Genomic DNA, 13,874 nt, shown 5'->3' with positions numbered 1-13,874 from the left:
TTTATAGGACATTTCATAATTTTCCCAAATTCCTATGAAAAAATATTCAGCATATTCTGCATTGAACTACTGTACCCAATTTATTATCTATTTTAGGAGTAGGACCATTTTATACTGACTCCGACTCCACCAAAATGAGCTATGACTCCGACTCCACAGCCCTGCAGTACACACAAATGAAATAAACATGTCTATTACAAAGCATGTAATTACATTAATTTTCTGGAACAAATACTTTATTTTCTGGAACAATTTCAAGGAGTCCAAAACTTCTCAGCCTTTCAACGGTGGGGCAGATTCTGTAGGGGTAGTCATACTGGTATGTTTCATGGACGTTGTTGTCTGATTGTTCACTGTTGCTTATCGTCCGATTTATTATTTGTCTTGCAGTAAAGTCATCTCCGGGATGAAGGTGAAAAAACAATCGCTCAAAACCAGTAAACAAATGTCAGCTGAAGAGAGAGAGTTCATGAGGGATGCCTCCAAAAAGTAAGTGAGCCTTTATTGTCATCTGCCTTTCACGACGTTGTGGATTGCAACGACAAGGAACAAGTTATACATTTATTTATTTTACTCTTATACAGCACCATTCGCTCCACAGCACTTTTCAGGCATTATCATCTCTGACCCCCATTGGGGCTCACAAAACCTCTAGAAATTAAATTGTGCTCACACATTGAGTAGTTGGTCAGGATATACTGATGTACAGTACTGAACGTGTGAACATGGCCTTGTGTTGGTTTAAAAACGATGTTAAATCCTCCCTGCCTGTGGGTAACAGACTAGCCCGGGAACATGGGCGCTGGTATCGCCCACAGTGGAGTGATTAACATCCAAGGGTTGAGGGCAGAGGGACTTCTGTCTCTGGATATTCTGGAGGGTCAGGAACGCTGCTGCGGACAAGATCCCAGCAACCTGTAGCAATGATTGACTGCGGTTCCTGACTACACAAGGCAGGGAGGGGTTAATATCACTTTTCAGCACATATATGTAGCATTTCGGGTATAGCACAGTGATTATTAATAAAAGGTATGAGGAGGCTGATGGTTGTCTGCTCAATGGGTAAAATACGCTAGGGGCAGCCAAGGCGGTAAAGCAATATAAGATGGCATAGTCACCCTTGCATTTGGGTCCCGTGCTGTCAGCCTGGCTGGGAAGTGGTGACGTTGCCCACCACCAGTGAATAGAGCGCTGCCTCCACTGATTATCTGCAGGTTTGGAAATACTGCTATTTTCCCGTCTCCCATGACGGCACACATGATATACAGGTGCTATCATGGGCTCCGGAAAAAACGGCTACTGGTAAGTAACCTTGGTGTTTTCCCGTCTCCCATGACGGCACCTGTTTATCATGCATGCCGTCATGGGCTCCGGAAAAACCGGCTTCCGATAAGTAGCCTTGGTGTATTTCATGGATTTAACCCCATGACTGCCCATAGGGAAGTAGGAAGTATACGTATTGAGCGGAGAACAAATTTATACACATTTCCTCATTAATAATATTTATTCCCTTAAGGGATAGGTAAAACTGTTAGACACCTGAGGACTCTCCTATCTGCTATTACAGTGTATATTTGGTAGACGATCCCAGTGCATAAACCTGGGCCATTGTATATTTACGATGCTGCCGGTGCCATCAGGTCATTTAATGGGAAGTCTTGGTTGTCTGACAAACGAGTACACAGGAGAGAAGGCAGAAGAGTTGCTTTTTGATAACACGTCTGTCTTGTCTGATTCTTATAAGCGGCGCTCATCAGCTCTTCGTTATGAATGTAGCCAGTGTCTCTGAATCTGCAGTGCTGCCCCTGACCTGTTGGTGGCAGTCACACACCACACACCAGGGTAGGATCTGCCCGCGGCGGCGGCGTCTGTGGACTGAGACTAATTATTTACTCACGTTAAATGGAGATGACAGGATTCTCAGTGGAGGGTATGGTCTAATTTTTGGGTTTTCTCCCTTCTAACCTGTCGCAGCTAATTATAAGACACAGACAGCCTTGTCCTTCAGGCTCTTCTGTAGTGTGAGGCGCGAGATAGAGACAGAGATTACTGTGTTCACACGAGTTAGGAAAGTAAATAATTGCTAATGTGGCACAATAATACTCAAGGCTGATATGTAAGTCGCTGCAAAACTTCTCTGTCTGGATAAACAAAGAGGATCTGTGGCAGTGATAAGCGCGAAGCCTCCGTCGCTCCAGGATTATGGCCGCCGGACGATCAGCATAGTGTCGCTGTGCAGAGCCGAGTCTGCTCTTATGTAACACACAACAGGGATCTTAGTGCCGTCATTTGCATGAAAATTCATTTAACCTCTAATAATAAGAGGACGTCAATCCTATTTTATGCAGTCGGACATGTTGGTTTTAGTTCAAAGAGAAATCCGGTGATGCTTCTCCAGATACGGGGATTTACAGAATCTGGGTTTTATACGAAGCGTTCACCAATAATCTGATATGTGAATTTGCTTTTTCGCCATCTCTGAGAGAGAGGGATATCTAGTAACGTCTCCGTTACAGGTAGCGGCTCCATAGTGATGCCTTTACACTAACCGACCACAGGCATTAAAAGGCCGCCGGTTGGCTACATGCCAGCCTGTCAGCCGTCATTTAATAGCCCATGTGCGCATAGAGTATCGTTATTCTCTGCAGCACATCATGTTTACAACAGCACAATGTGCTGCCGAGAACAATGGTTTTTAACTCCTTTACATGGCCATTTTCCATCTTTTTTTCTTCCCCTTCCTCCAAGAGCCATAACTTTTTTTTTTTGCGTCCTTCCACCAAAATAGCCGTATTACGGCTTGTTATATTGCAGGATGGATTGTACTTTTGAATGACACCAATATTAAAGATGCCGCATGAATTACTGACAAGTACTGGTTGTATACTGCATGTGACACCCGTCTCCCATATTCTTCATATGTCTGGCCTGTGGGGAAGGGGGGGGCGACGTGGAATTTTTTTCTAAGACATTAGATACCATGGGAGACTGTGAAGACCTCATCATGAAGTGGCTTAAATGTGGCAGAATAATGGCTTTACCTAGAACTGAATGTCCCTCAAAGACCTGATGAAAAGATAAGAATATCTCACATTTACCTCAATGGCACCAAATAAAGCGGTATTCCTCACAAATCTCTATGAAGAAAGTGAAACAGTCACTGGTCTCAGAATATAATTGTCATGATCTCAGTGCGGGTTTGACTTGCACACGTGGGGTTAATGTCTGGAACTAGTGCTGATGACTGGCATTTCTGGGGTTAAAGGTTGTGATCCCAGTGCAGGCTTACCTGCACACCTGGGGCTTATGATTGTGGTCTCTCCCTGATTTTGGGAGAGGCTTCTTATAGCCTCAGGACGCTCCCATCCCCGTCAGTTATACTTTCGCCCTTGGCATAGTGTGGTGACCCCTGAGTGTGTTTGTGCTGTGTTCTTGTTTATCTGATACTCTGTGTATGACTCGGTCTGTTCTCTGGTTACTGCTTGTTGGATTCTGCTTGGTACCTTCTATGTCTGTTTGGCTTTGACCCCTGCTTGGCCCCGACTATCCGTTCTGTCTCATCCCTGGTACTTTATTGCTATCTCTGTGTATGACCTCCATTTTGCCTGACTGAATATTTCTGTATAGTGTCCTGCTGATCTCTGGAAGCAGGACGCTAAGCCCTGCCCCTTGCAGTCACATGACCGTAGGTCCTGCTCTGCTTGCTAAACTTCAGCGTCCCCAGGTCCTGTTTGTCAGTACTTTCCGGCCGTACCTGACCCCGGGCCCCCCTACAGTGCAGGTGAGTCCCTGCTCAGCGGAGACTGCATGCCGGCGCTGACAGAACCCTGAAAATAATGACTCCCGCCCCTTTCCCCCAACCCAGAAATTTGTTTTGAAAATTGATTTTCTTGTGCAAAATTTGTAAAAAGTACCACAAAATGCCACTAGTCAATACGACAGGCTGTCCTGCAAGAAAGAGAAGCCCTCACACTGATCCGTGTAGAAAAGTTATCAATCTCGTAATATGGGGATGACATGCACAAAAAAAAAATTATATTTGGTATTGTCGTATTAACGCGACACCATGGCCATTATACTGAATTGTGAACTTTGTTTTTAAGAAAATAGATATAATCCAGAATTGCGGATTTATTTTTTTTTTGTTTAGTACATTTTCTCTAAAAATGTTCAATTAAGAATGATGCAAAACAATTTTGCGCCACACAGTTTTACCATTGAAAAAAGTTAGAGTAACCATCAGTTTAATTTTTATTTAATAAATCAATAGTAGACATGAAAATAAGCAACTTTGTAATAAATCTGATTAGAGAATTCTGCTTCTATCTCTGCCAGAATTGATCAGTCATTATCAAAATTCTCAGCTCAGAGGTAGAATCTGTGTTCAGTGCAGAAAGTTTTCCATTACTGAAATAGGAGATGGCGGCTGGTGCTGATGAGATTCTATGTAGACGGGAGGAGGAGGAGCTCTGCCTCTAGCTTCTCCCTCTTCTCCGCTCTCCAGGGAGAGTATTATTAATCCGGAAATCCTATTGCTGGATATATAATAATACTTGTAGACCGTTTTCTCACTGCACAGACCTGTACAGATAAGTAGGAAGAAAGGAATTCAGTAGTCTGTCTATATAGAGGTCGAAAAAGCTTTGAAATGTTCCAAATGTTTGCACAGCGTGATGTTACACAAAAAATGTAGTAACTTTTTAAAGCTCTTACAGCAATTTTTGCCAATGTCTAAGATTCCACAAATGATACTCCAGTTTCAGACTTTTTGGCAGTTTGCCAAAGAAGAAAGACCTCATCAGGCTGTGTGCACACGTTGCAGATTTCATTGCGGATCCACAGCGTTTTTGGACACGCGAATTCGCATCAAATCCACAATGTAGTGCACAGCCAATGTTAATGGGAAATTAAGTTTTGTTGTGCACATGCTGTGGAAAAACGCACGGATTCGCATCGTTTTATTTTCCGCAGCATGTCAATTCTTTGTGCAGATCTGCAGCGTTTCTGCATCCATTGACTTGCATTGAGTCAGGCACATCCGCAGCAAAACCGCAGATGTAAAAAAGATCTGCGGTTTTGCTGCTGATGTGGGTGTGAGAAACGCTGCGGATCGGGAGGAGGGAAGTGTGTGGCCGGAGTTTGGGCAGAACTATGTGCGTGTCTGTGTGCGGGCTCTGCGTGTATGTGTGTGCGCGCCAGTGTTTGCCTGAATCTGTGTGTGTGGATCTGCGGGGCTGTGTGCGGTATCGACGGGGCTGTGTCAGTGTGTGTATATGTGTCGGTGTGTATGCAGGCATCGTCCGATGGGACTACTAGTCCCATCCGGCTATGCCTGCTACAGTGACACCATTAGCCAATGATAGAACAGTAGTTGTCCCATCATCCGGCTAATGTGTTGAATGTAAAAAAAACAAAACAAAACCACATACACACATACAGTTAAGTCCATATATATTTGGACAGAGACAACATTTTTCTAATTTTGGTTCTAGACATTAACACAATGAATTTTAAACAAAACAATTCAGATGCAGTTGAAGTTCAGACTTTCAGCTTTTAGTTGAGGGTATCCACATTAATATTGGATGAAGGGTTTAGGAGTTTCAGCTCCTTAACTTTTATTATACATGCTGCTCTGTGCGGCCTGGGCATCCATCAGATGCTCCTTTACTGTGGTCCGTACTGCTGCCATTCATTCTTGCGTGCTTGCCACATGCTCAATGACACTCTTATGTGGAGTGGGCTCCAGTTTCCACGTCTCCTTGGCTACATCCAGCAACCCCCTCGGATGCCTGCCATACAATAGCTCAAATGGAGAGAACCCTGTGGATGCATGCGGTACCTGGGCAGATAGCGAACATTAGATAGGGCAGTAACATGTCCCAATCCCTCCCATCCTTGGCGACCACCATTTTTAGCATGGACTTAAGGATCTTATTAAATCTCTCCACCAACCCGTCAGTTTGTGGATGGTACACCGACGTGCGTAGTTGTTTGATCTGAAGCAGCTTGCCTAGCTCCCTGGTCACCTTGGACATAAAAGGAGTCCCCTGATCGGTAAGGATCTCCTTTGGCAGCCCAAGGTGACAAAACATTGCAAACAGCTCGTGGGCGATTAGTTTTGCCGAGGTGTGGAAAAGTGGTATTACTTCTGGGTACCGCATGGTGTAATCCACTACGACCAGAATATGTTGGTGGCCCCGGGTGGATTTTACTATGTGGCCTACCAGATCCATTGCTATCCACTCAAACGATACCTCTATGATGGCCAGAGGTACCAATGGACTCTGGTAATTTGCGGTGGGTGAGGATAGTTAGCACCCCGGACTCGTGTCACAGTACCTCTGTACCTCCGCGTAGACACCAGGCCAAAGGCCAAAAAAACGCACTGCTCCTGCGTCTTTTTGGCCCCCAAATACTCTCCTAGCATGTGGGTGTGAGCCATGTTGAGCACCGCCCGACGCAGGATTGGGGCACGACCAGCTGTTCCACCACATCATCCCGGACTTTATCCACCCAGTACATCAACTCCTGGTGGTTAGCCATGCAGGGAAAAATGTTCTTAGCATCGGTTGGGTACTCTCAGATTTCCCCATGGGGATATATACCGCTCCCACTTTACGTCCATTGGGGTTGACACCAGCAACAAAGGAACCATGGACTAGAGTCGCTAAGCTCCCTGAGTCCGAGAGCCTTTGTCTGGTACCTGTTGACGAGTACCTGGCACAGTTGGGGCTCGCTGCTGGCGGTGCCTGTAGTTGCGATGCAGACAGGCTGGGCGTACATAGACACTCGGCAAGTATACCTGCAGTCCATGCGTTCAGTTGTTAGGGGGCAGTTGGCAGCCACATACCTGGGCCCTTGGCACCGCCAACACTTAACAGCTGCGGCACGAGTGGACTTTGGGGCCAATTTAGGGGACACGGGTCTGTTGTCATTCTCCCTTCGGGATACCCTCTCGGTACGGGCTCGGTCTGGATTGGCCCCATTGGAGGGTCGTAGACTTTTCCCCGGCTCCTGGGCTGGCGGGGCCTTACGCGACAGCCGAAGTGGAGCAGTGTCCCATATAAATTCCTGAATCGCTATATACCGCTCATACAGTCCAACCACCTGGTACAGAGTGCCCATGTCCCCTTTTCCCATCTAACGCTGTATGGCTGCTGGCAGAGCCCTCACCAGCCGGTCGACCACCACCTGTCACGGGGCAGTAGTGGAAAAACAGGGGATGAGAAACCTGGGCCCCTGAACTGCCCCTAAGGCTAAGGGAGTGCCCTGACTTTCCTTAGCTTGGAGGTACACTTAATGGTAGTGAGGCCCAAGTCCCCGACCTGTCCCCATCTCCTGTTTAGCCCTGAGCTAAACCCCCTCCCCAGGAGGTGAGACAGGGAATAAGTGCGCTGCACAAAAAGCAAAGGAAAGATCCGACAGACAGCGTAAAACAAAACCACACTTAACTTGATCTGCTGCAATGTTCCAGGACAGCAGAGTTAGCCACTTGAAAACAGCATACAACTGAAGCACTGCACACGTAAATTATGCTAAAGTGAGCTTTTTATTATTTAATTGACGGTGATGAAGCGACAGCTGACGTTTCAGCCTAACAACGGCCTTTATCACATAGTCGCCCTTTTGAAGTAGAGTTTTGGAAGTCACCGGTTGATTATCACTGCTAGGCAATATTTAAAAAGAATGCGGATTATCCAATATAGCCAATAGTCCAGGTGCTAGAGGAGCAGAGATCCTGTTGGTATGGCAAAAAAACATTGGTGGCGCAGTGGGGGATGCAGGCATCGCTGAGGCACGGTGACTTCCAAAACTCTACTTCAAAAGCACGACTATGTGATAAAGGCCGTTGTTAGGCCGAAACGTCAGCTGTCGCTTCATCACCGTCAATTAGATAATAAAAAGCTCACTTTAGCATAATTTACGTGTGCAGTGATTCTATATTGACTTCACATTTACGGGACCAGAGGCTCCCTTTCACTAGCACCGTTTATTCATTACACTAGTCGAGTACTAGCCATCTGCCATATCTACAACTGAAGCACCACAGAACTCTGCCAGCTCCTGCACTCCAGCTTGGTTGGTCTCCAAAGAGGAATAATATCACCAACGGTTAGCTGGGGTACCTGGTGAGCTTATATAGGAAGGTGGGAGTGGTTTCCACCTGCATAGATAATTAATCACAATGCAGTAACACCAGTGGCCACCGGGGGGGGGGACACCAGCAGACTAAAGTGGTAGTGACACTAGCGGCCAACGGGGGCAAAAACTGACATTAACCCCCGATGGCCTGAAAGTAAAAAAAGGTTATATATGAGGATCCAGATCTGACATTGATCCAAAAATGGATCGTGACAGTACCCCCCTTACAATGAGGGGCCTCTGGACCCTTAACACCGGACCTCACCAGAAAACCTACAGTGAGGATGCCTAGATCCCCCAGAGTTCACCTCAGCAACCACCTGACTCACAGGTTTATGGCGAACGCGGAGATATATATATATATATATATAATATACACCCCGGAGGCGACACACATCTCCAGAGCGCCGACCTGGGGAGCAAATTGTGTATGAGCCGAGAATTGCAGACACCGGATAAGGACCGAGAACTCCAGACCCCAGCAGCACACTTCCACTGGATGTGATTGGTGGACACCCATAGATACTCGTTCACACACAGGTCCGGACCTGAACGTTTATTGCCACTCACGTGTTTGCCACAAAATGGTGAACTCTTTATAGGACTGACATCAGAGGCATCCCACTGCGTCACCACACTCGCACCCCTACGATTTTCAGAGGAAACCACCACCCTCTGCCGACCCCTCCTTTACAAGGACTCCGCCTCTCAGGGTTGGCAAATGGTGAGAGTTGAGACTTGCCCCTACTCCCTGGCAGCACCTCTGCTGCCCCCACTGGAAAAGAAGGGGATGGTTGTAGAATGACGGCAGAGACAATAGCCCCCGGGCAGCTGCCCTCACGACTGACCCCAGCGGACTACTTCCCTGGACCGCCAATCTATCACCGGATTGTGTTTTTCCAACCAAGGGAGGCCTAAAACGATAGGTGATGGCATACCCCACAAGACGTAGCATGACAGGGACTCTTCATGCTGAGTCCCTATACAGAGATGTATATTTTCAACGACTTGAGTCAACCTCCCCTGGCTCAGTAGGACAGAGTCAATAGCCTGGACGCTTAGGAATTTGGCCAGCGTCCTACCCTTCAGGCCATGAGTCTGGACAAAGTGAGCGTCCACCAAATTGACTCCCGCTCCACTGTCCACAAACACCGGTATGCCCTCAGGTACCCCGCCAACCACCACTTCAGCTGATAAAGTACACTGCGAGGGCAAAATGGAGGAAACATACACTCCCTGGTCGTCTCCCTCCACATGACCAGGGGGACGCAGCTTCTTAGGTGGTACCAAAGATTTGGCGCGCGATGGGCAGACTCCTATAAAATGGCCAGTCTGCCCACAGGAAAAACATGCCCTCACACCATGGCGAACTGCAGGCAACCCCTTTTTGGCATCAACTACTCTGAGCTGCATGGATTCCTCTGACTGTTCAGGTGTGTCCTCCTCCCTAGCAATAGGGGGCACATATGGTGTATGTCTCTCCCTGAGGCGTCTATCCACCCGGATGGCAAGGGACATGGCGGCCTCCAGCGACCTGGGGGTGGCGTACTGCACAAGAGTATCCTGCAACCTTGGGGACAGACCCTGCACAAAATGACTCCTAAGGGCAGGGTCATTCCACTGTGTCAGTGGCCCACCTCCTAATCTCTGAGCAGTACTCCTCAGCAGGCCGGCCCCCTTGCTTGATCTAACGGAGTCGGGTTTCCGCCAGGGAGACGCCATTAGGATCTCCATACACCAGCGCCAATGCCGCAAAAAACTCGTCCACTGATCGTAGAGAAGGTGAATCGACAGGCAGGGTGAAGGCCCAGGATTGGGGATCACCTTTAAGAAGGGACATAATGATTCCCACCCATTGTTCCTCATTCCCTGATGAACGAGGGCGGAGCCTGAAGTATAACTTGCAGGCCTCCCGAAAAAACAAAAATGTATCTCTCCCTCCAGAAAACCTGTCATGGAGAGATGTCTTGGGTTCTGGTTGAGCCTGTACCTGAACCAAGGCCCCAAACCCCACCAACTGCTGCAGCTGCTGTCCAACCTCACCACGGAGCACCCTAAGCTCATCAGTGAGGGTCTGAAGTAGTTGGGCAAAGGCCGGCATTTGGGCCATGGCTCACCTGACAAAATGGGAAGGTTAGTGATAATGTCACGGGGCAGTAGTGTGAAAACAGGGGACAAGGAACCTGGGCCCCTGAACTGCCCCTAAGGCTAAGGGGGTGCCCTGACTTTCCTTAACTTGGGGGTACACTTAATGGTAGTGAGGCCCAAGTCCCCGACCTGTCCCTATCTCCTGTTTAGCCCTGAGCTAAACCCCCAACCCCCTCCCCAGGAGGTGAGACAGGGAATAAGTACGCTGTACAAAAAGCAAAGGAAAGATCCAGGACAGCAGAGTTAGCCACTTGAAAACAGCATACAACTGAAGCACCACAGAACTCTGCCAGCTCCTGCACTCCAGCTTGGTTGGTCTCCAAAGAGGAATAATATCACCAACAGTTAGCTGGTGCACCTGGTGAACTTATATAGGAAGGTGGGAGTGGTTTCCACCTGCATAGATTATTAATCACAATGCAGTAAGACCAGCGGCCACTGGGGGGGAAAACCCACCAGCAGACTAACTAAAGTTGTAGTAACAATAGCGGCCACCGGGGGCAAAAACTGACATTAACCCCCGATGGCCTGAAAGGAAAAAAGGTTATATATGAGGATCCAGATCTGACATCGATCCAAAAATGGATCGTGACACCACCCTCTCTAACATGTGGAAAAGGAGATAAGGTCTCAGGCTGGAGCCATTTTTTTACCATCTCCAGCAAGTCATATGCCTGAGACCTGGCAGGATGAGACTCCACAAAGGACCACTGGAATACCCGTTGAGCCTGCACATACAGTTAGATCCATATATATTTGGACAGAGACATTTTTCTAATTTTGGTTCTAGACATTACCACAATGAATTTTAAACAAAACAATTCAGATGCAGTTGAAGTTCAGACTTTCAGCTTTCATTTGAGGGTATCCACATTAAAATTGGATGACGGGTTTAGGAGTTTCAGCTCCTTAACATGTGCCACCCTGTTTTTAAAGGGACCAAAAGTAATTGGACAGATTAAATAATTGTAAATAAAATGATCATTTCTAGTACTTGGTTGAAAACCCTTTATTGGCAATGACTGCCTGAAGTCTTGAACTCATAGACATCACCAGACGCTGTGTTTCCTCCTTTTTGATGTTCTGCCAGGCCTTCACTGCGGTGGTTTTCAGTTGCTGTTTGTTTGTGGACCTGTCTGAAGTTTAGTCTTTAACAAGTGAAATGCATGCTCAATTGGGTTGAGATCAGGTGACTGCCTTGGCCATTCAAGAATATTCCACTTCTTTGCTTTAATAAACTCCTGGGTTGCTTTGGTCGTCGTTTCATACCAACCATGGACAATGACCCAAAACATAAACCCAATCAGTTTGGCTGCATTTGGCTGGATCTGAGCACACAGTATGGCTCTGAATACCTCAGAATTAATTCGGCTGCTTCTGTCCTCTGTCACATCAACAATAAACACTAGTGACCCAGTGCCACTGGCAGCCATGCATGCCCAAGCCACCACACTGCCTCTGCCGTTTTTTACAGATTATGTGGTTTTCTTTGGATCATAAGCTGTACCACGCCTTCGCCATACTTTTCTCTTTCCATCATTCTGGTAGAGGTTGATCTTGGTTTCATCTGTCCAAAGAATGTTCTTCCAGAACTGTGCTGGCTTCTTTAGATGTTTTTTAGCAAAGTCCAGTCTAGCCTTTTTATTCTTGATGCTTATGAGTGGCTTGCACCGTGCAGTGAACCCTCTGTATTTACTTTCATGCAGTCTTCTCTTTATGGTACATTTGGATATTGATACGCCTACCTCCTGGAGAGTGTTGTTCACTTGGTTGGCTGTTGTGAAGGGGTTTCTCTTCACCATGGAGATTATTCTGCGATCATCCACCACTGAGAATTGAGAATGACATAACGAAGGGATTGCCCACACCTGTCCATGAAATAGCCTAGGAGTCAATTGTCCAATTACTTTTGGTCCCTATAAAAACAGGGTGGCACATGTTAAGGAGCTGAAACTCCTAAACCCTTCATCCAATTTTAATGTGGATACCCTCAAATGAAAGCTGAAAGTCTGAACTTCAACTGCATCTGAATTGTTTTGTTTAAAATTCATTGTGGTAATGTCTAGAACCAAAATTAGAAAAATGTTGTCTCTGTCCAATTATATATGGACCTAATTGTATGTATTCACCCCCAGTCGGGCAAGGAGCTCACCTCTCAGCTTTTCATAGTCCAGGGCGTTGTCCCGGCTAAGGTCCAGGTAGGCCTTCTGGGCATCTCCTGTCAGGAAGGTGGTCACCACTTCAGCCCACTGGGTCATCGGCAAGCTCTCCCGCTCTGCTGTGCGTTCAAACATGGTGAAGAAAGCCTTCATGTCGTCCTCAGGACTCATCTTCCTCAAGGCTGACCGAACTTTATACCAATCCTCCAAACGGATTGAGGTCACTGGTTGGGCCGCCTCTCACATTGCCGCAATCTGCTGCATCAACATGTTATTTGTCTGCTGCAATTGGTGCTGCTCCTGCTCCCGTCGTTGCCGCTCCTGCTGCCGTCGCCGCTGCTCCTGCTGCCGTTGCTGCTGCTCCTGTTGACATCCCTTGTTTCCGCTGCTGAGTGAGAACCAACTGCTTCAAAAGCTCCTCCACCTTGTCAGCAGGCTTGAGCTGTAGCATTGCAGGCTTAATTACTGACATGCAGCTCTCTTTGGGGTATGCCTCAGTTCACACTGCCTGCATTCTCCAATCATATGTAGTGCAGTGGGGTTGGTGCAGCGTGACAGACAGGCAGGTACCCAGGAAAAGTTCAAAGCAAACGTACCGTATATACTCGAGTATAAGTCGATCCGAGTATAAGTCGACCCCCCTAATTTTGCCACAAAAAACTGGGAGAACTTATTGACTCGAGTATAAGTCTAGGGTGGGAAATGCTCCATAGATTATTCCCCCATATGGTGTCCCCAGATGAAGCTCCATAGATTATTCCCCCATATGCCGCCCCCATAAGAAGCTCCTTAGATTATGCTGCCCCCATAAGAAGCTCCTTAGATTATGCCCCCCATATGCTGCCCCCATAAGAAGCTCCTTAGATTATGCCCCCCATATGCTGCCCCCATAAGAAGCTCCATAGATGATTCCCCCATATGCTGCCCCCATGCTGCTGCTGCATGTAAAAATAAAAAAATGACATACTCACCTCTCCGTCGCTGGGTGTCAGATTCTCACCTGTCCTGCGTCCATGGCTGCTCACCGCTATCTGCCACGTCATCAGTCAGTGACGTTCAGACTGCAGGGGGCGCGGCGCGCACTAACCACGTCACCGCGCCCTCTGCTGTCTGAAGTCACTGACTGATGACAGACACAGACAGCAGCAAGCAGCCATGGACGCAGGACAGGTGAGTATCGCTATACTTACCCGTCCTGACGCTGTGTCTTGAGCCCCCAGCTTCTCCGCGCTCTCTCTTCCTGCCTTCAGCGGTCGTGTGGTACCGCTCATTAAAACTCATGAATATGCGCATATTCATGAGTTTTAATGAGCGGCACCACGTGACCGCTGAAGGCAGGAAGAGAGAGCACGGGGAGAAGCTGGGGGCTCAAGACACAGCGTCAGGACGGGTAAGTATGACCTGACACCCCCGCTCCCCCTC

General features: G+C 47.5%; 1 protein-coding gene across 2 annotated transcripts in view; it reads left to right on the top strand.

The window, feature by feature from the left end:
• MRPS31 (mitochondrial ribosomal protein S31) overlaps positions 1 to 13,874 on the top strand; it is an 84,136-nt gene that overhangs the window by 14,618 nt on the left and 55,644 nt on the right. For both annotated transcript variants that reach the window (XM_073583274.1, XM_073583275.1), the window contains exon 4: positions 391 to 489. In XM_073583274.1, coding sequence (XP_073439375.1) covers positions 391 to 489 — 99 coding nt within the window. The remainder of the gene's footprint in view (positions 1 to 390; positions 490 to 13,874) is intronic.

The sequence above is a fragment of the Dendrobates tinctorius genome, unplaced genomic scaffold, assembly GCF_039654945.1.
Source record: "Dendrobates tinctorius isolate UK_male_01 unplaced genomic scaffold, ASM3965494v1 ptg000075l, whole genome shotgun sequence".
Taxonomy (NCBI): domain Eukaryota; kingdom Metazoa; phylum Chordata; class Amphibia; order Anura; family Dendrobatidae; genus Dendrobates; species Dendrobates tinctorius.
Note: the sequence above shows the minus strand (reverse complement) of the source record. Positions and strands in the feature narration are given on the sequence as shown.